Here is a 22506-nt window from a genome sequence, read left to right as displayed (position 1 = left end):
TCGACAGTTCTTGACTGGGAAGGACTCTGTCGATCAAGCTTTACTAGGATCTCCTCCTCCTCCTCCTCCTCGGTTCTTGACTTGAGTTCCTGTGCTTATTAATGTTTAGGTCATGGGTTTCAGTTTTCATATATAAAATACAATGGTACAAGAGAATCAATGATAATTATCAAATCTGATCTAATGACTATCTTAGTTGAAGATGTAAGTTGCAGGCGGTCAAATCAAGATACGAATCTGAAAAAAATATTTTAAAAAAAATCCATGAAGTTGATATAATTAGGCTAAATTATAAATTAACTAATTGAATCATTTGAATTTAATTAGATTAATTTTAAAAAAAATCAAATCTTTTTAGATCAAATTTTAAGTTTATGAATAAACAAATCTACACATTAAATTTTTGACATGGCATAATAAGGTTAAAATTTATTAATTTGTTTATTTTTGCGTTTCAAAAATGCTTTTGAAAAAAATTAAATTTATTTTATGATTTTTTTTTAAATTAATATTTTTTTATATTTTTGTATCATTTTAATATGTTAATATTAAAAGTAATTTTTTAAAAATAAAAAATATATATATTATTTTACCTGACAAAAAATACTTTAAAAAACAACAGCTAACACATTTTCAAATCATCTGAATTAAGAAACAAAAACAGTGGTACAGAGGCACCATCGATACCCAAAGTTGCAAATCACAAATTTTAAGAAGCAAAATTCATAGTGAGTGTTCGTTCTTTCAATTCTAAAATATTAGCCAAACACCTACGAAAATTCAAGTAATTAACACTAACTAGTTATTTTCCTTGATTATAGCCAAACATACACATATTCGGATCAATTGGATCCCCACTAGATAGATGGGCCGAGGTTGGCCCATAAACTTCAATTTCATACAAATTAAATAGTGTTGGAAAAAAAGATTCGAACAGAAAGCTTAAAAAATAACTGTATATTATACAAGGTGGGTTAATTGCTCAAGCCTGCTGTGAACTTGATGCCGGTCGATGGCAGCCATGACAAGCCGTCGATGAACTGTGCGGCGGTAAAGAATTTAGCTGTGGCAGCATCCTGAATGATATGGTAGCCAGGCCATTTGACCCGGCCGGAGAGTAACGCTCCAGGGCCATGGTTCCTATACTCACCATACCACAATGTGCTTAATGCAAAGTTCCCATACCACTCAAGCCACCCTCTAGGCTGGACCAGAGCGCTCATGTATGTGTTCATGAAAACTGTCCTGGAGTATTGCTTCCATGGCCGCCCTAAGTATGTCGGTTGCGAGGCAAAGATATAGCTATCTTGAATCGAAAATCCGGTGCTTTGGTGAGGGTTTTTCCTGCCTTGAGCAGTGATTGTAACCTTCTGTAGTGGTAGTGGCACTCTAGTGTATATCTTGCAATTCTGGAACACAGCAGCACCATTGCCAAAGATGTAATCTATGGTGCCATAAATCTCACATTCACGGTAAAATTGGCGGAGAGAGTGAGCATAGAGGGTGTCTTGATAGCCTTCCATGCTGCACCGGTAGAAGGCGGATTGGTCCGAATCAACTCGAAGGGCCACGGCTTGATGCTTTAATGGTCCAGCCGTGTTGCGAAATGTCATGTCTCTTGCTATGAATCCCTTCCCAGACACAGCTACATGCCAAAAAAAAAAAAAAACACCATTGTAGAACAAGCATCAACATGCAGATGGAAGCCAAAAACAAGTAATGAACAGCATGCACAAATATTTAGATACTCACCCACAGTAGCAGTTCTAAAGGAAGTCCATCCTTGCATAAAATTGCGATTGCCTGTGACCACAGTCTGTCCAATACCGTCCCCGACGAACATGATATTGGATTTCTTCCTCTTCATGTCAATGTTTTCTCTATAAACTCCCTTCTTCACATATATGATATACCTTCTATTACTATAGCTTGGAGCTTCGTTAATGGCCTCTGTGATGGTACGGTAGTGACCGGTGCCATCTGCAGCTACAATTGCATCTATGTGCATACCAAGAGAACTGCCTTTCAGAAGCTCTTGATCACCTTCTGTCATCCACTCTGGGAACTTATCTGAACCTGAATTTGTGGTAGTAGCATTATCGTTTCGTGGAGGTTTAAAAGGTAAGCTATGCAACTGAGTATACAAAGCTAAGACGTTGCCAATTAGCTGCGTGACTTGTTTCAGGCTTCCTCTGATGAAGTTCTCGAGATGTCGATCTGTGCCTTCAAATCCTTCAAGGCACGTATCTGGGTTGCTTAGTGCAGCACTAAGCCAAGCTTTCAAGTTTCCTTCGTAGTGAACATTATTTACGCCTGCTCGGATATTGTTCATCTCCTTTAAGGACCATGCTAACTCGGATACTGAGAAATCAAGAAGCTCTTTGCAATCCTCGATCGCGACTTGTTCACGATAACTGACAGACAACGCATTGAACTTGGTGATCGTATCAATGGCTCGCATCGCCTCATCGAGCGTTGCCCTAAGGGCAGCATGGAGAACAGAATGTGCAGTAGGACCACTCTTTCTGAGCTCATCTTGAAAATTTGATAGGCATGAACTCTGGTTTTCAACACCGCTACAAGCTTGCATGATCAAAGATTGTGTATTTAATGTTTGTTCTTCTGATGGGGTTTCATTGGATAAAGCTTCAAGAGAAGGTAGGAAAAATAAAATAAAAAGAAAATTAGCTAAGGCCATGATTTGGGCAAAAGATAGGAAGGGGAAAGGAGTTGTTTGGTTGCCCTTTTTAAAGAAAAACGTTTTAGGGAATGTGGATTGTCTGCTTTCGAAGGAAGGGCTTCACCTTTTGAGTTGCAAAGTATACCTTCTTGCCTGCCTTTTTCCTTGGACAAAGTTCAAGTTATGCTTACTTCTGAGGGCACGGTGTTCGATATTCTTTTACTATTTTTCCCTTGTTAGGTAAGCCTACCGCTTCTCTGTATCTGTAGCCCAACACATACAGGGATTAGGAAGCACCCAAGACATGTTAAGCCCAGGAGGAAACATGGCATCCTCAGCCAATCAAACTATTTGAATACTGCATTCAACATATAAATGGAAGACATCACCTCATGACTTCATGAGCGAGGACTTGTGTCAAGACACCACAGAGTCAAAAAGTCTCCATTCTCAAATGATTCTTATTGCAATGTTGTTGATCTCACCAATCAAGTTCAACTTATTACTTGTAGTCTTATACAAAGCGATTAAAAAATACTCATCATGAAATCTTATGAACCCAAAAGCTTAAGATGAAACACCCTCCCTGAGGGAAGAATAAAGCCAAGTGGATCACTTTCTAGTGCTTTCTTAAAACTGCTCTAATCCCATCTAATTTTGCAACCCCTGGCATGCAAAATCCCTTGTACTTCAGAGGAAAGCAAGAAACTTAGAGCAGCAACTAACTTGATCTTCTTGATTCTGACACAGCAGGCTCTAAGCACGAGCTCAAACCCCTCCACAGTGACATTTGTGAGGTGCACCAAATCCACATCTTGCAGGCGAGTCAAGTTTCCCATCAGCATGCATAATGTCATGTCCGTGATAGCACAGTAGCTCAAATTTAACTGCCACCATCAAAACATTTCATTGTGTTTGCATGGAATTCCCTACCTTAACACCCAAAATAAACTAACTTGTACCACTTGAAACAGAAATGAAATCAGGCGATGTAGATAGTTAGAATATGACAGCTCTATCCAGTTTCGTTCAAATACCTAGTGTTTCCATAAAAAAAAAAGGCTATGCATCATTTTTATTCATTGCAATATCCTGATTCCCCCAACCCCCCGAGAAGTAAAACCCAACATGTCATTTATATGTCTTGTGACCTCCTGCGTGAGATATATAAACTGCTTCTAGCATTTTTTTCTTTTCTTTTCTAATTTGCATACAAAAGCATAGATACTTTAATAGAAATAGCAGTTCCAGGTTGTAGTCACGATTCAATACCTGTCGCAAGTTCCGTGAGTAATAGGCGAGTACCTGAAACCCTGAATCATCAATTTTCTCGCAATGTTTCAAGTCCAAATAGGTCAGCCTCTTACACCTGGTAACCAATGCTGTCAAACCTACACCTGTGATTTTATCAAGCCCCCTCAACTCCAAGTCAGATAATTCCTCCAAATAACCAAGAGACTTCATCCCTTTGTCAGTGACCTCAATGCAGTATGACAGGTTCAGCTTCCTTAACTTCTTGCAGCCACTTGATAAAGCTGCTAAACCACCATCTCCAATATTCTTACAGCTGTGTCCAAAAAATAAATAACACAGTCAACTCTACTTTCTACTAGGTAGGAAAATCACAACTCACATTTCTACTAGGGAGGAAAATCACAACAATTATTTGGCTTAAATTACCGGTATAGATCAAGTTCATGAAGCTCTGAACAATTAGAAGCAATATATAAGAGTCCTTTGTCTGATATGTTTGTGCAAAGTCCTAATTTCAAACACAAAAGCCTGGAACATCTAGAAAGGCGTTCAAGCCCTGCAGATTACAAATAACAAAGTCATCAAATCAACTACATGCTAATAGCTTCACATGATGGACTTCATGTCCTGAAAGCTTACCTCTGTCATTTATGCCACAACAGTCGGTGAGATCAAGCACTTCAAGTAGCAAGCAATGCAATCCAAGCTGTTCGAGACTCTTCTCAGTGATCATATTGCAAGACTCTAACTTCAGGCACAGAAGGTTCCTACATGAGTTTGCTATAGCAGTTATTGCAGCATCGGCTATAGAACAGCAACATGTTAAATTGATGATCTTCAGATTGACACAGCCAGACACCAGCTGAATAATTCCCATATTAGTGACCCCTTCGCATTTGCTCAACCCAATTTCAATTAAAGACTTGCAGTTATTGCTGATTGTCTGGAAAATAGTGTCAGAAACTCGACCCCCATCAATTATGATGGTGTTCAGATTCTTCAATTTCTGTGTGCACTTGACAAAGCTTGGAGAAACTTCCTGCCGGCAACACAGATTAAATTTAGTTTATTTTACCTGAAAAGATAATCAATTCCAAAAATCCAACAGATTGTTAGCATTGACTTACTGAAAAGCAGTGACCAGCATCAATATGCAGAAGACCACTATGTCCTCCAATCAAGGAACTTAACCCATATGAACTGACACAATCACACCTTGCAACATCAATTTTCTGCAGCAAAAAGAACATGCAAATCTCGGAACATTAAGAATTGATTACTGCAATTATAGAAGCTTAAATTTCAAATTTACCCCATCACATTGTAAGCATGATACCTGCAGTAAAGGGCATCCATTTTCAAGAAATTGCAATCCAACATCATTTACAAAAGGGCATCCCACCATAGCCAAATCCTCCAGCTTTGGCAAAGAAGCAATAGAACGCAGCGATTCATTCGTCACCTGAAGCCAACCCATCAAGTTTCATTACATGCATTAACACTAACTTAATCCAGTTCATTGCAACATGCACAACAAGGGGGAAATTTTTCCCAAATTCGCTCAACATATATCTCATCCAATTTTTTGCCTAACAAAAAGGAAAATGTTAGTAATTCAAAAATACAAATCACGTTTCTCTCCACTTTCCCTGTTTTCCCCAACTTATAAACCCACATTATCCTGCATCTACATTTTCTCATGAAACAAACTATGATCTTAAATCTCCAAGTGACTTGGCAAGCTGAACAAGATCAAACACAAATACAAAATCAACGTAGTAAACCGCAAACAAACCTTGAGATAAGAAACATCAAGAAACTTCAACTCCAAGCACTTCTTACACAAAAGCTCAACACCAAGATCACTAATCTCCATACACCACTTCAAACTCAACCTCTCCAATCTTCCACACCCAACAACAATCTTAGCCAACCCAACATCACTGACTCCTAAGCACTTATCCATCCTCAACTCCCTCAACCCTCCACAGCCCGATATCGCTGCCGCCTCCCTATCACCAAACCCACAACAATACGACACATCAACACTCTCTAAACCCTTACAACCACCCACCAACATCTCCAGCCCCGCAAACTTCAGCCCATTAGCCCTACTCAAGTTCAAACACTTCAAATTTCTAGCCCATATCGAGTGATCAACATGATGCAGTAACAACGATATAGTCCCGTCGTCGATACGTGGACAGACTGAGAGGTCTAGAGTGTGGAGGTTGGTGTAGTTCTTGAGGAGAGTTAATAAGAACTCAACATGAAGGACACGTAGAGTTTTGCGTGTGAGTGAGTCGACTCGATGTAATTCTTTGCAAATGAGCCTCCATGTCTTGCGATCTGAGTCTTGAACGAGTTTCTCATTGATCCGAATGAGTAAATCTTCTGTTAAGACAGAAAGTATAGGTGTAGACCGAGTTGACATAGATTTTTAAGAAATGAGTTCTCTTTCCGACGCTGTAAGCAAGCAAGAATTTAGATTCTTCCGATGACGAACGTAGTTTGAGCAAAAATTTTCTAGTTTTCGAGAAGGATTTCTTTTTTTCAAGAAAGCTTGGTTCTTCGAGGAAATTAAGGTTTGTGTTTTTTTTTTTTTTTTTTGGGATTTTTGAGGGGATTAAGGATTGTGGGGTGGTGGAGTTGTTTAGGTGGGGACAAAGAGGAAGAGGAGGCGGAGGTGGAGGAGAGGATGGTGGGAGGGTTTAGAGAGGCTTCGAGCAAGGCTGAGACAAGTTTTGAAGATCCAATTCATTTTCTTTTTCCGGTGACCTGTTGATGATGAGAAGGAAAGGAAATCTGATGAGGTTGGCGAAGATGAAAATGTTTGTGTCGCAGTGAAGAAGTAGAGACGGAGAAGATGGAAGAATGGTTTGGTGTCTGGGAGACCACAATAGCATAATAACTCCTTGGTATGGGTAACAAATAGGAAAATGTTTAGATATTTATATTTAATTTGATGAATAAAAAATAAGGTACAAATAATATCAAAATTAATGTACTACTATTTTATTTTATATTAAATATTGGACTTTACTTTACATGTCCTATTTTTATTCCTTGGTTGATTTTAGAGATTCACAGGCCTTCCACAGCTGATTATTACTCAGAGAATGGAAAAAATCCAAAGCGGTTCTCTTGGAATAATTGAATTGACCAAACCATCCTTTAATTGTTTCGTATCTCAAACGAACGTGGACATGTGCTGAGCCAGACAAGCCCACGTGGAAGAAATAATCAGGGCATTTTGGTCAAGAAGTTTTCTGCATTAAAAGTCGTAAAAACCGTGCTCCCTGTCCCACCCCACGGCACTTGTTGGGTAAAGATTAGATTCAGGAAAAAGTACACAAAAGCAAGCTTCTATTTAGGGTAAACTAGTTTTTGATCCCTATAGATGAAGAAGTATTCTATTTCAACTCTTATAGTTTCTCAATTAAATCCCAAAATTGACCATGATTGTTAGATATCTAGTGATTGTGCTTGGGATTGATTTTCAATAACCATGATTTTGATTCCAGAATCTTAAACAAATGAAAAAAAAATTAAAATCATAGTTTCAAGTTTTTTAGTTTACTAACCTATTAATTTTTTAAGGAAAAAAGATTAAAAGGTATTTATAGACTGATTTTTTTATTTATTAAAAACTCAAACATGATTTCAAATATATATATATATACACACCAGTGATATTTATAATTCTTTCCCTTTTTTTTTGTAAATCATTGAATATCTTTGAATATTAGATATACAATAATTTATATAAAAAAATCCAAATATTTTAAATAGTGATTTACAAGCTAGGTGCAACTCCTTTTTTTTCCATCATATATTCAATCCTTATTTAAATTCATGATTTAAAAAAAATTGCTTGTAACACTATCACTAACATTTCACAGCAAAAATTTAAGGATAAGGTTTCGATAAGAAAGATAAATTAAATTTAAAGCTTTTGAATTGGGTCTTATATTATATGCTATATATTTATTGTACATTGATATATGAAAAAAATATTTAAAAAATGCTAAACATTTTATCATCATGTAAAACAAATACTTTATATAAGTAATTATTTAATAATTTCAATGCAATCAAACATTTACCAAGCATGCTGTTTTGTTCTCTCATTTTAGAAGTACCATGACAATTTTTATAGTAGTTATCCTTTGATGTGTCTAGTATTATAATACATGATGATTTTAAAAAATATTTGTTTATATTGTTTTATGTTATTTTTAATATTATCACATAAAAACCATTCAAAACATCTTAAAAATGTATAATTTTTTTAAATGAAAAATAATTTTAAAAACATTTTAAATGTATATTATAACATAAGAACAAACTCCAAACCGAAAACGCACTCGTTGGCAAGGGGATAAATTATATTTTTCAAAAATCAAATCAAGCAAATCCGTTGAAGTTAAGATCTTAAGCTACAGGGTCTGAAGTGAGCTCTCATCAAGATTCAGGGACCAAATAAATATAGTTGATCTGCTGTCCTTTTCTGGTGAGGTGAATAGAAGAGTACACCACCTTCTACGGTTTCCTGCCAGCCTCTGTACGGTGAGTATTCGCGGGACCCAGAGAGACCGTACCTATCTGCTTACCTTCCTTTAATGGCGGTGATGGGTGCGGGTCCCATGGAACAGAACCTAGTGCTCACATGCATTGATTTTTTTTATTTTTTATTTTTTATTTTTTATTTTCTGTGCCCTTTTATATGGCTAAAAGTGGCATCGAACCTGTCCACTAGGGAGTAAAAAAGTAGGGTTAGGGCCTATTGTTCCTTCTATTCATGGTAAGTATAGAAACGCTGCTCTATCAAATTGCTGGTCAAGTAGAATCTGGCCGCACACTGTTAAGAGAGTTGCTTTATTTTATAATGGTCGGTGCTGTAATTATTATTTTAAAGAATATATATATATATATATATATATATTGAAATATTATTTTTTTATTTTTTAATATTAACACATTAAAGGATTTATTAAAAAATAATTAAAAATCAAGAACTTTCAAACACGATTTTTTAACGCGGAAGGAAGCGCATTCGGGAAGCACGATAAGAGACCAAATTCAATGTTTTCAAAGAAGACTTGTAAAATCTCTTGACGTTGGCAAGGCAAGCGACGCGTCATCCATCATGTCACTGTAATGAAGCTTTTCGAGGAAGAATATCCATGGCAACGGACAAAACCAGAGACCCGTTCGAATAGGAAAAAAGAAGAAGACAAAGGGAGGATGGTGTGTTCCCGTGGAGCTCTGTGTGTGTAGCCAAGCATTAGTGTTATTTCGTGTTATAGCAGCAGCAGCAATCTGTAAGATGGACCAAGACATAAAGAAGATTGGTGTCATACTTTTAAGCCCATCTAATGACAGAAAGCACGCATCTCTCTGCTGGGCCTGGATTATTATCCTGATTAAAAACAAATTGCAATCAATTTTTCATGCGAATCTTGATATACCCAGAGAGATTGGAATTCCAACGAAAATGCTAAATATTGAAGGAAAAAAAATACCCCAAGAAATCACGACTGTCTGACCATAATTTAATATCAATTAAGTAACAAACCCCACTAATTTGGTGCTCCTCGTGTATTGTTTTATTTTATAATATTTTCTTAGAAATATAGTTGCTAAACTTTATGGTTAAAACATTTTATATCATAATATTTTGATATCTTCTTTAAATTAAATTACTTTAACCTTTACTATTTATAAATATTTTAAATTTTAAAATTATTTAATTTATCTTAAATTTAAATTTAAATTATATATATATATATATATGCTAGTTCGAAACACTTCAAAACTAAATCATTTCATTCCTATTAAAAAAATAAAACACATGAAACAAAATTCAATACTTGAACTTGATTTCATAAGGTGAAAAATCTTATGGCATTCCAATACCAAGGTTGAAGGTAAGGTGAAAAACTGTAAAATGAAAATGAAGGATCACATAACCAACTCTAGCTCCAAGTTTTGCTTCTTTCAGTCTTCTCCTAACAAGCAAGCTCCCATCATCTTCCTCTCTCATTTCTGATAACAGTTATAGATACTAAAATGCACAAAAGGAGCACAAACTGCATCTTCTTTAGGCAATATCTTCCAATATAGAAGAGCTGTTGCCTTTCCTATTGGATTATCTTCTATGAAACGAACAAGCGTCTCAAACCCTTTCTCATCTTCGCCTTCCTCGTTACTTTTCTCGCTTTTTATGTTCTTTGCTCATTGAACTAATTTTCAAGTAAACGATGCATGATTTCCCAAGTCTTGGAGATGAGAATGATATGTGCAGAGTGCTGATGAAAAACAGATGTTTGGTTTCTCACACAAAAACTCAAGCCCCGACGTCGACGTTTACTGATTCATCTCCTATTGAAAAACACCATGCTGCTAGCCAATGTCCTGGAGGTTCTTTTAGGGTCTCGATTCCTACTATTTTCTCTGTACTACATGGCACCAAGAACAGCATAATATTTAAAAATGGATCCCACATAGATCCTCAAAGTACTAAAATAACTTAAAGCTAACTCAATGCAGATCAAGAAACTTCAACATCTCCAAAATGCTATAGCTGTTTTGGCCTTTTTGGTATTCGATAATTCAAAACATTCACGATCTTGAGGCATCATCAACCTAGTCCAGACCCAACCCCAACCGAGTCCACTCCAAGAAAAAATATTTATTTCTTTTTTTTTATTTAAAGAAAAATTGGTCGTTGGATTAGTAAGACATCATTACATAAGCAAACCCTTTGAAGTTAGAACCTTGCCCCCAAGCACCCACTAGAGCAAGTTGTGAGGACTAAATGCTTGATAGGCCTATCTGAAGATATTGGCTTTCTGAAAAGAAAACCCAGCCCATAGGATGATAGGATATCTGCAGAGCCATGCTCGTAGATGGATTTGGAAAACTATACCAGAATGTTTTGAGTTTGCTATCGCACTTTGGAGGCATTTTTTCATGAAAAAAAACATGGGAGCTTGATTGTTTCATCAAGTTAATTAACAGTTAACGATGCAAAATCCAGGATGAACTAAAGAAATAGAATGTAATAACAAAAAATTAGAGCAATTGTTCCCTCAGCAAGATTGAGAAAGAGTTTCAATCATCCAATGATCAGCATTAGCATGGTTCATATTTAAGCATCACTGGGAACATCCATCAATTCAACTCAAGTTTCAATTACCATAAGCAAACCTTAATCAAATACACGCCAACTGACAGCAAACAGGGCATGGACTAGCACACGAAGACATGAAGTCGTTACAAAATCTATTGTTAGAATAAATGAAAAACAAGATTTAAAGCAAAATCTAAAACTTATGACACAGCAAAAACATAAACTTTCAGCAACAAGACAGCTAAGTTATACCAGCTGTGGCCTTTCAGGGATTTAAAGCAACCCCAGAAGGTTAAAAACACCAAAGATACTAAATCCAAGCACACATTTTATGACACAGAGACAACATGTCACCTCAGTAAATTGATGGTGCTGTTTTCAGTCAGTGTACGATCAGTGATACCACCACATTAAGCATGACGGGGAACATTGATTCACAAAAATTAAGAATAAACATAAGTAAGACCATAAACCCAGATGAGAAATTTAGGTTAAAGTCAATGTAAAAGCTCAGATAAATGTGAGAAAGGGTAAATTCCCTGACCTTACAAAAAGGCCTCATAATGAGCTGGGATTATAAGCATTTATCATCATAGCTAAGACAAGCAATCTCAATTAAACATCCAAAGAGAAAAAAAAAAAACGAGAACTAAAAACACAGAGAGAGAGGAGGAACTTGAAAACTAGTTTGTTTGGAGGGGGAACAGCAGGTAAGTTTTGAAGAAAGAGCGGGGGTTAGGGTTTATAAAAGGGAAAAGATGGGAGGCTAGGTTTAGGGTTTGATAGAGATCTGGTTTCCAACTGTATCCCTAATCTTATGGTTAATTACAGAGGCAGACTCGGTCGAGTTGGGTAACGTAAGGGGTGTACTTGGAATATGAAACATGGGCCATATGAGCCCAGTTGATCCAAAGTGGAGGACATTTCAGCCCAACCTGTTTCTTATGGTTAAGCTTTAGCCCAAAGTGAAGATAAACACGGGGAGGGCTGTCTTGACGATAAATTTGAGTTTGGATACACTGATGCATAGTTTCTTAGACCCAGTTTGGTAGCTTCTTTCAAGCTTCGGGTTTTAAATTTTGATTGAATTACTAGAGTATTTAAATTAATTTTTTTAAAAAATAAATTAAAATGATATCATTTAAATAAAAAAAATAAAAGTTAATGGGTTGCAATCAGGTTTTTGACAGAGTCTTGTCGGGTTAACCGAGTCACACCGGGTTTTTTCTTTTCCTATTTTTTCTTCAACCCGACTTGGTTATAGCCTCGGATCGACCTGCCAGGCTAAATTTTAAAACTATGTACTCATGTGTAAATCATATAATCCCAAAAATAAATGTCAAATTTGATAAGAGGATTAACTTAGAATTTTTTTTGAATTATTGAATCATGGGATTAATTATCATAATTTTTTATTTTTTTTAGTATTGACTCTACCAAGTTTGAAAATTACTGAAAATTCATTAGAAACAATTTATTTTTTTAATTCATATCTTGTCTATTTTAACTAAAAATTCAGTTTAATCAAGTTTCGAGTTTTGAAATTTTCAAATCAACGTTGCATGCCAAATTTAACACTTATAATCCTGAAAAAACCTGTGATGACAACTACAAGGATATACCCTCATCACCTATTAACTCCCAAAGGCTAATTTATAGGAAGGATTGGATTTTATTTTTTTTAAGATTTAATTTACAGGTTATATTTCGTAGTTATTTATACTTTATTTTGAACAATAAAAAAGTGTGGTGAGATTGCAGCCGCTTTTAAACTGATTACAACTTCAAGAATTATTTGGTTTTATCATTTAAATATGTTTGAAAATATAGTTGTGGTTATTTTTTAAGTAATTTTTATATCAAAATATATTAAAATAATATTTTTTAATTTTTAAAATTTATTTTTAAAATCAACGCATTAAAACAAACTAAAAAAATAAAAAAAAATTAACAAAAAAAAATAAACTTTTAGAAACGCCGATAAAACCCTGTTTCCAAACGCTTGCAAGCCATTGTTTTAACCTGCTAATACACTCTGGAGCACTGTCTTCATATTCAACCTTCGTAAAAGTTTCCTTCAATAAATACTTGTCCGAAAACATTGAAGACACAACGGAACGAAAACACAACAATCAGCTCTTACATTATTGCAGACCAAATTCATATCAATAAAACATTAATATCATCATCTATAATGTTCAAATCAGCAGGAATCATGGCTCGGGGTTTTCAACAGCATATACGGCTGCAGAGGCAACCGAATAGAAATTCCCCCATTCCTCGAGCTTGTCGGAAACAGATTTGATACTGACATGGGCTGCCGATAATTTTGATTTACATAGCGTGGCTTTATCAAGAGCAGAGTGCAGGTCTAAGCTTGCAGTCCCACCTGATAGCCCATCGAGGCTGATGAATGTAACTGATTGTTTGAAAAGGGATGAACAACTCTCGATTGCTGCCCTAGATGCAGGGTTTATGTCTTTTATCTCGAGCAAGGCAGCAAAGAAACAGCTTGCATCAGTTGTTTTTCTTCTTGCCATATCCAAGGCATTCTCTGCAACAGCCTTGGCACTGCTCACCATCAATGATTTTGGATTGGCCGTCAGGAATTTCACGCAGGTTTCATAGCTATGGATTTCGCTTTGTGCGCAGACCTTGCTCACCAGTTCTGCGGGGATTGTTGCCTCGGTTTGAGAGGGAAAATGCAGGGAGAGAAACAAGGCAATGGCAGCGAAAAACAAGACACTAGTATTCCTGGAACCCATTGTTCAAACGAAAGAAATTAAAGGCTTCTTGCTGTGATGTTCTGTGTTGCATTTGCATCTCATTGCTGGCATTTTATAGAGCACAAACATGCCTAAATTTGGAATGTTATTGCAAGTTGTGTTGTCCTGACAGGATATACAGAACAGGTTGGATCACACTCGTCGAAAGGAATAAAAAACGGGATATCCAGGACAGTTTCAAGGGTTGTTTTTAGCAACTATAATGCTAACAACCTGCACCAGGCATTCTGCTGTACACTGACGTAACAAATCTGGATCGCATATGCTCTGCTGCAGCTGTTTCTTCATATCCGTTCCTCTGAGTTTTATTCTTAATCACTGATCATAATCACATTTATATATATATATATATATATATATATATATATTGCGCACACATCATTTTAATGCTTAGAAATGTTTTAAAACATTCGGTATTCAAAGGAAGATAGCAACATAGCATGGGCAAATTCACATGCTACTGCTATAACTTTCTTCAATGTCTGGTTCCTCTAAAGTCTAAACCATCTCGTGTCTTGCTCTCCATAGAGAAAAGTTTACAAACATTGGCCTTTTCATCAAGTCGGAACAAAAACAATCAAGACCGCGACCCACATTCTTGGTCCGAACCAAAAACCTTTAGCATTTCAGTTATATTGCAGCTAGAGAACTAGTGCACTTTGAAACGTGGGCTCTGGATAATATCATCCCTGAGTACCATCCATGCTGCACTTTCTGGCAATATCAAATGTCAATTGTATTGAACGCTTAATTGATTCACGGGTCTTAGAACTGCCCTTCCGCAGACCTGCACAAGAAAACGTCATAGACCGATATTAAAAGTGAATAATAAAGAGGCAAATCTTAACTTCTGGAAAATCTTTGATATAATGGGGAATCACGTTACGGACTAAATTAATAACCAACTCAACGTAGAAAAAATTGAAAATTCATGGCTTGTTGTTCATGAAAATTAATAATATCCGCCACATTCTTTCATATTCATATATGATTCCGTCCAACAAATCTATAAAACTCTTTAGAGGATTGTCTTACATTAAACCTTTTATAAGATCCTTGAAATTATTTATTTTTCTCACTCATTTTGTCAAACATGATGAAGAAAATGATGATTTCTTCATAAAATACAAACAAAGGAATGCTAAATTTCAGTGTGTGTTTGGTATTATACTATCTTTTGAGGTTGTATAAGTTTAAAAACAATTAAAAAAATATATAAATTATAGTTTTTTTTAACAAAGATATAAGAAAGAGTTCTTAACGAGACCCGACTATTTTTATTAACCAAACGGGATTAATATGTGGTTGGAGCAAAGATAGTGCCTCAACTACATAAACAAATGGCCTCTTCGGTGGTGTTTTGTACATTGAACAAAGATAGATTTAACAAGATGATTTTTTTGTGAAGTTGTTTTGTGCTTTTTTGGATGGTACAAAAATCATTTTTTATCTTGTTCAAGGATGTTTTAGTAGAAAGAGTTTTATCCCATTAAAAAAAGCTTGATAAGCTTGTTGAATTCTCTATACAGGGGTTGTTATTTATGAAATGACTACAATGCCTTTCATATAAAATCAATTATTTTGAAATGATCAAAACATCAAAAAAAATCAATAGGTTTTACACCGGTCACGAGTCAACTCGTGTCTTTTCTTGGTCAAGTCAATTATTTCTTTAATTTTTTTTAAAAAAACACATACCTTTGTAATTGACCTAGTAATTTGATTAATGAGTGATGACTCTACGTAAGAGTCAATTAGGGACAAGGCTCGGGTCATGGGTTGAGAGAGTCAACCTGGGTTTTCAAGGGTCAATATAATGATAAAAATAATTATTATCATAGTTTTAAAACCCGACTTAGAGATTGACCCGAGATAAGATCTGAGTCATGAGTTGAGTTGATCGTTGACCCAAGTCAATGTAAAGATAAAAATAATTATTATCCCAATTTTAAAACTCGAGTTGGGGGTCAACCAGACCAAGGCTCGGGTCACGAGTCAAGATGATCAACCCGAGTTGAGTCGAGTCAATTTAAGAATAAAAACAATTATTATCGTAGTTTTAAAACACAACTTGAGGGTTAAGACGGGGCAAGATCCAGGTTACAAGTCAAGAGGGTTAACTCAGGTTGATTCGAGTCAATGTAAACATAAAAATGATTATTATCATAATTTTAAAACCCAACTAGGAGTTCAACCAGAAGCAAGGCCTAAGTCACAGGATGGGAGGGTCAACTCAGGTTGAATTGGGTCAAGATATTAATAAAAATGGTTACTATCATAGTTTTAAACCCAACTCGAGAGTCGACCAAGAGCAAAGCCTAGGTCACGAGCTGGGAGGGTCAACCCGAGTTGACTTATTTTTTTCTAAAAATATCAAAGCAACCTCTTTTTGACCAAAAAAATAAATAAATAAAGTCAATGAATTTTTTACCCGTGTTTTATCTCCAGTCGACCAAGTCATAGGTTGATTTATGTTTTTGATTGAGTCAGGTCTAATAAATCCTTTCTCTATTTTTTCTTAAACCTAAACAGGTCTAGATCCAGGATTTGTCCCGGACATTTTGCATGGATTGCTAGCACACTATAATTTTGTATGTTTTTAAGTTCTGGAGATAGACAGAAGAGGATGATGCACAATTCCCTTTATGCTTCATCTAGTTCATTGTGTTTCCCTGTTGTTGTTGGATAATCAAACAGAGATGTGAGAAGCAATGAAAGGTCACTGGCTGATTTATATCCACATCTTAGTTAATTATTTTTTTATCTTAGAAGGAAGTTTGGATAAATCAAGCAAATTTTTTTTTATAAAAATAAAAAAATTTTAATCCAACTATTAAATTGTATTGAAAATTTACGAGTATTTTTTATACATCTAATTTGTTACAAGGTCGGCTTGATAACACCAGCAAAGTTTCAGGATCATGCCCAAATTAAGTTCACAAAATATTTTAATTTTTTCATTTTCCAAGTTATTAATTTTTAGATTCTTTTCTTAATTAGATTTCAATTTTTTATTTGGTACTCCATAACTAGATTTGTTTTAGACCCTAAATAAACAATTTTGTATAATAAAAGGTTAAAAATTATTAATGTTCAAGATTTATCAAAGCAAAGTTTTCTATGCTATTTAAGGTTATGATTTTAGGCTTAAGAAACCTTGATTTCTTTCTTGTCGCTATACATTATGTCATGATTGATACCATGAAAAAAACTCAATTAAATAATATGAAGTTTCCTTCAACATATTCTTGTCCGCAAACGTTGAAGACACAAGGGAAGGAAAACACAACAGCATCAGCTCTTACACGAGTTTTTATTGCAGACCAAATTCATATCAATAATACATTAATATCATCATCTATAATGTTCAAATCAGAGCAGGAATCAAGGCTCGGGGTTTTCAACTGCATACACGGCTGCAGAGGCAACCGAATAGAAATTCCCCCATTCCTCGAGCTTGTCAGTAACAGATTTGATACTAACATGGGCTGCCGATAATTTTGATTTACATAGCGTGGCTTTATCAAGAGCAGAGTGCAGGTCTAAGCTTGCAGTCCCACCTGATAGCCCATCGAGGCTGATGAATGTAACTGATTGTTTGAAAAAGGATGAACAACTCTCGAGCGCTGCCTTAGATGCAGGGTTCATGTCTTTTCTCTTGAGCAAGGCAGCAAAGAAACAGCTTGCATCAGTTGTTTTTCTTCTTGCCATATCCAAGGCATTCTCTGCAACAGCCTTGGCACTGCTCACCATCAATGATTTTGGACTGGCCGTCAGGAATTTCACGCAGGTTTCATAGCTATGGATTTCGCTTTGTGCGCAGACCTTGCTCACCAGTTCTGCGGGGATTGTTGCCTCGGTTTGAGAGGGAAACTGCAGGAAGAGAAACAAGGCAATGGCAGCAAAAAACAAGACACTAGTATTCCTGGAACCCATTGTTCAAACGAGAGAAATTAAAGGCTTCTTGCTGTGATGTTCTGTGTTGCATTTGCATCTCATTGCTGGCATTTTATAGAGCAGAAACATGCCTAATTTTAGAATGTTATTGCAAGTTGTGTTGTCCTGACAGGATATACAGAACAGGTTGGATCACACTCGTCGAAAGGAATAAAAAACGGGATATCCAGGACGGTTTCAAGGGTTGTTTTTAGCAACTATAATCCTAACAAAACAAAACACAATATGATGAGTGCAACCAATGTTGTCAAAAATATTTTTTTGACACGACACGAAAAATATAATATAAACTTGAATAGTAAACTCATAGGTAATTTTTTTTTAACAAATTATATATTGACAATTCCAACTAAGAAATTAAATTACATTAAAATCTGATAAAGTAAATCAACAATATTATAATCAATAGTGATTTAAAATAAAATGAGATAGATAGATAGTATGAATTAATAAATTAATGACATGAGAAATAAAAAGTCTTCATGTTAGGAAGTAAATGTGAATCTAATAATCTCCTTTTGGGTTGAAAGCTAATGAGTCTAAACTCTAAACTAGTAATTAATTAACATAAATTCAATAAAGAACTAAACCCCTAAACAATGTCTAGTACGCTAAAAATAATTCAAATTAAAAATAATTATTCAAAAATAAATAAATAAATAAAATAGAATAATAAAAAAAAAATTTCATGTTAAAATTCCTCCATGAAGCCTGAATCTCTATTTTTTTGCATATTCTTGGCATATTTAAGTCTTGATTTCAAACATATCATTCTCTTTCGTCTTGATGAATTACTAGGCCTATGATATATGATTGGAAAGCTTCAAATGTCTAGTTCCCATCCCAAATTTAATCCCAGCAAAATTCCACCAATAACTCCAGATATGTCCCAGACAATTTACGGAGGTTTAGTTTGACATATTTGACAAGATTCGTCTCCTAACTTTGAACCTATAAAATATTATGTTTACAAATTCTATTTGACCTGAAAATTTACCACAATATATTTTCATGTGTTTAATATTTCCCTGTAAAATTTCAGCTCTATCCAATGTACGATTTGAAAGATATGCTCAATCTTACAAAACTGGTTAACAAACATTTTAAGACTAAATTTGGACCTGACTTGATTTATATCACAAATTTAGTAAACTCAAATTGAGTTTACTGATTTTGTACTAGTTAAGTCCAATTTTACTAGTTTTCAAGTTTTTAGTTCGATTTTACATTTTAGATATATGTTGACTCATAAAATTATACAATTTTTTGTTAACGGGTAATTTCAATAACAATGAGTACAACTGCAAGGATATACCCTTAGCATCGATTTACTCCAAATGCTCAATTTATATGAAGAATCGAGATTCGATTTATTTAGTATTGAATCCTCCTTCATTACAATAATTTAAAAAAATGTAGTTATTAGTACTTTGCTTTCAACATTAAAAAAATTAGCAGTAAACAATTGTTAAGCCATTTGTTTTAGCCTGTTAATACACTTTAGAGGATTGTCTTACATTAAACCTTTTATATGATCCTTGAAATTATTTATTTTTCTCATTCATTTTGCTAAACATGATGAAGAAAATGATGATTTCTTCATAAAATAGAAACAAATGGAATGCTAAATTTTACACAAAAAAGAAATTTCTACTGACAAGGAAAACTAAAAAATTATGTTAGTTTGTGTTTGGTATTATACTAGCTTTTGAGGTTATAGTTTTAAAAAAAAAATTAAAAAACTATAAATTATAGTTTTTTTAACAAAGATATAAGAAAGAGTTCTTAACAAGACCCGACTATTTTTATTAACCAACCAAGATTAATATGTGGTTGGGGCAAAGATAGCGCCTCAACTATGTAAACAAATAAGCTCTTAGGTGGTGTTTTATACATTGAACAAGGATCGATTTGAAAAGATATTCTTTTCGTGAAGTTGTTTGGTGTTTCTTTGGATAGTAAAAAAATCATTTTTTGTCTTGTTCAGGAAGTTCTAATGGAGAGATTTTTGTCCTACTAAAAAGTGCACGGCAAGCTTGTTGAATTCTCTATGCAGGTTGTTATTTATGAAAAGACTATAATGCCTTTCATTTAAAATCAATTTTTTTTGAAAGGATCAAAACATTAAAAAAAATCAATAGGTTTTACAAGGGTCACGAGTGAACTCGAGTCATTTCTTGGTCAAGTCAGGCCAATTCTTTCTTTATTATTTTTTTAAACACATACCTTTGTAATTGACCTAGTAATTTGATTAATGAGTGATGACTCGACTCAGGAGTCAATTAGGGACAAGGCTCGGTTTATGGGTAGAGAGAGTCAACCCAGGTTTTCTGGGGTCAATATAATGATAAAAAATATTATTATCATAGTTTTAAAACCTGACTTGAGGATTGACCTGGGATAAGACCTGAGTCACGAGTTGGGTTGATCGTTGACCCAAGTCAATGTAAAGATAAAAGTAATTATTATCACAGTTTTAAAACTCGAGTTGGGGGTCGACCAGGCCAAGGCTCGGGTCACGAGTCAAGATGGTCAACCCGAGTTGAGCCAAGTCAATATAAGAATAAAAACGATTATTATCATAGTTTTAAAACACAACTTGAGGGTTAAGAGGGGGCAAGATCCAGGTTACGAGTCAAGAAGGTTAACTTATGTTGATCCGGGTAAATGTAGAAATAAAAATGATTATTATCATAATTTTAAAACCTAACTAGGAGTTCAATCAGAGGCAAGGCCTAAGTCAGGGGATGGGAGGGTCAACTCAGGTTGAATTTGGTCAAGATAATGATAAAAATAGCTACTATCAAAGTTTTAAAACCCGACTCAAGAGTCGACCAAGAGCAAAGCCTAGGTCACGGGCAGGGAGGGTTAACCCGAGTTGATCCTTTTTTTCTAAAAAATCAAAGCAACCTCTTTTTTAACAAAAAAAAATAAAAATAAAAATTAATGGGTTTCTACCCGTATTTATCCTGAGTCGACCAAGTCATAGGTTGATTTATGTTTTTGATCGGGTTAGGTCTAATAAATCCTTCCTCTATTTTTTCTTGAGCCCGGACATGTCTAGATCCAGAGTCTGTCAGGTCCCGAATCAACTTGTCATAATAATATGTTGTTTTATTTTGTTCAACATCTACCAAACACAAGTTATAATAAATTATCTAGTCTAGTTCAATGCATATAAAATACAAGAGAATATAATTATTCATTATGTGGTGCCAGAGGGACCATGGAGCATTTTGCATGGATTGCTAGCACACTATAATTTTGTATGTTTTTAAGTTCTCGAGATAGGCAGAAGAGGATTATGCACAATTACCTTTTTGCTTCATCTAGTTCATTGTGTTTCCCTGCTGTCGTTGGATAATCAAACAGAAATGTGGGAAGCAATGAAAGGCCACTAGCTGATTTATATCCACATCTTAGTTAATTATTATTTTTATCTTAGAAGGAAGTTTGGATAAATCAAGCGAAATTTTTTTTACAAAAATAAACAATTTTTAAACCTATTATTAAATTGTATTGAAATTTTACGAGTATTTTTTATACATCTAATTTGTTACAAGGTCGGCTTGATAGCACCAGCAAAGTTCAGGATCATGCCAAAATTAAGTTCAAAAAATATTTTAATTTTTTTATTTTCCAAGTTATTTTTAGATTCTTTTCTTAATTAGATTTCAATTTTTTATTTGGTACTCGATAACTGGATTTGTTTTAGACCCTACGTAAACAATTTTGTATAATAAAAGGTTAAAAATTATTAAAGTTCAAGATTTATCAAATCAAAGTTTTCTATGCTATTTAAGGTTATGATTTTAGGCTTAAGAAACCTTGATTTCTTTCTTGTCGCTGTACATTATGTCATGATTGATACCATGAAAAGAACTCATTGAAATAATATAAAGTTTCCTTCAACATATTCTTGTCCGCCAACGTTGAAAACTCAAGGGAAAGAAAACACAACAACATCAGCTCTTACACGAGTTTTTATTGCAGACCAAATTCATATCAATAATACATTAATTTCATCATCTATAATGTTCAAATCAGCAAGAATCAAGGCTCGGGGTTTTCAACTGCATACACGGCTGCAGAGGCAACCGAATAGAAATTCCCCCATTCCTCGAGCTTGTCGGAAACAGATTTGATACTGACATGGGCTGCCGATAATTTTGATTTACATAGCGTGGCTTTATCAAGAGCAGAGTGCAGGTCTAAGCTTGCAGTCCCACCTGAAAGCCCATCGAGGCTGATGAATGTAACTGATTGTTTGAAAAAGGATGAACAACTCTCGAGCGCTGCCTTAGATGCAGGGTTCATGTCTTTTCTCTTGAGCAAGGCAGCAAAGAAACAGCTTGCATCAGTTGTTTTTCTTCTTGCCATATCCAAGGCATTCTCTGCAACAGCCTTGGCACTGCTCACCATCAATGATTTTGGACTGGCCGTCAGGAATTTCACGCAGGTTTCATAGCTATGGATTTCGCTTTGTGCGCAGACCTTGCTCACCAGTTCTGCGGGGATTGTTGCCTCGGTTTGAGAGGGAAAATGCAGGAAGAGAAACAAGGCAATGGCAGCAAAAAACAAGACACTAGTATTCCTGGAACCCATTGTTCAAACGAAAGAAATTAAAGGCTTCTTGCTGTGATGTTCTGTGTTGCATTTGCATCTCATTGCTGGCATTTTATAGAGCAGAAACA

General features: G+C 35.1%; 2 protein-coding genes, 1 long non-coding RNA gene and 2 other non-coding genes across 6 annotated transcripts; all 5 read right to left on the bottom strand.

Annotated features, from left to right (window-relative positions):
- Window positions 1-785: 785 nt before the first annotated feature.
- On the bottom strand, window positions 786-2976 carry LOC118047706 (putative pectinesterase/pectinesterase inhibitor 22). The gene is made up of 2 exons (XM_035057065.2): window positions 1753-2976; window positions 786-1645 (listed from the first exon to the last, which is right to left on the bottom strand). Exons 1-2 carry the CDS (start codon window positions 2696-2698, stop codon window positions 975-977), a joined length of 1617 nt encoding a protein of 538 aa, XP_034912956.1. The 5' UTR covers window positions 2699-2976; the 3' UTR covers window positions 786-974.
- Window positions 2977-3113: 137 nt separating this feature from the next.
- On the bottom strand, window positions 3114-6859 carry LOC118047703 (F-box/LRR-repeat protein 3). 2 transcript variants are annotated; one of them, XM_035057062.2, is made up of 7 exons: window positions 5730-6859; window positions 5271-5396; window positions 5062-5166; window positions 4574-4973; window positions 4361-4490; window positions 3986-4247; window positions 3114-3567 (listed from the first exon to the last, which is right to left on the bottom strand). In XM_035057062.2, the coding sequence occupies exons 1-7, from the start codon at window positions 6366-6368 to the stop codon at window positions 3322-3324; spliced, it is 1908 nt and encodes a 635-aa protein (XP_034912953.1). In that variant the 5' UTR covers window positions 6369-6859; the 3' UTR covers window positions 3114-3321. The 2 variants fall into 2 exon arrangements, with proteins under 2 accessions (XP_034912953.1, XP_034912952.1); XM_035057061.2 differs by having other exon boundaries at window positions 3953-4247; window positions 5730-6858.
- Window positions 6860-9745: 2886 nt separating this feature from the next.
- Window positions 9746-11871, bottom strand: LOC118047717 (uncharacterized). Its single transcript, XR_004687355.2, has 2 exons — window positions 11424-11871; window positions 9746-10395 (listed from the first exon to the last, which is right to left on the bottom strand). It is a non-coding gene; the product is annotated as an uncharacterized lncRNA (long non-coding RNA).
- LOC118047745 (small nucleolar RNA snoR53Y) lies at window positions 11022-11105 on the bottom strand. Its single transcript, XR_004687365.1, has one exon. It is a non-coding gene; the product is annotated as a small nucleolar RNA snoR53Y (small nucleolar RNA).
- LOC118047742 (small nucleolar RNA snoR69Y) lies at window positions 11571-11673 on the bottom strand. Its single transcript, XR_004687362.1, has one exon. It is a non-coding gene; the product is annotated as a small nucleolar RNA snoR69Y (small nucleolar RNA).
- Window positions 11872-22506: the final 10635 nt, after the last annotated feature.

The sequence above is a fragment of the Populus alba genome, chromosome 5, assembly GCF_005239225.2.
Source record: "Populus alba chromosome 5, ASM523922v2, whole genome shotgun sequence".
NCBI lineage: Eukaryota > Viridiplantae > Streptophyta > Magnoliopsida > Malpighiales > Salicaceae > Populus > Populus alba.
The sequence above is the reverse complement of the archived record's forward strand: the minus strand, read 5'-3'. Positions and strand labels throughout refer to the sequence as shown.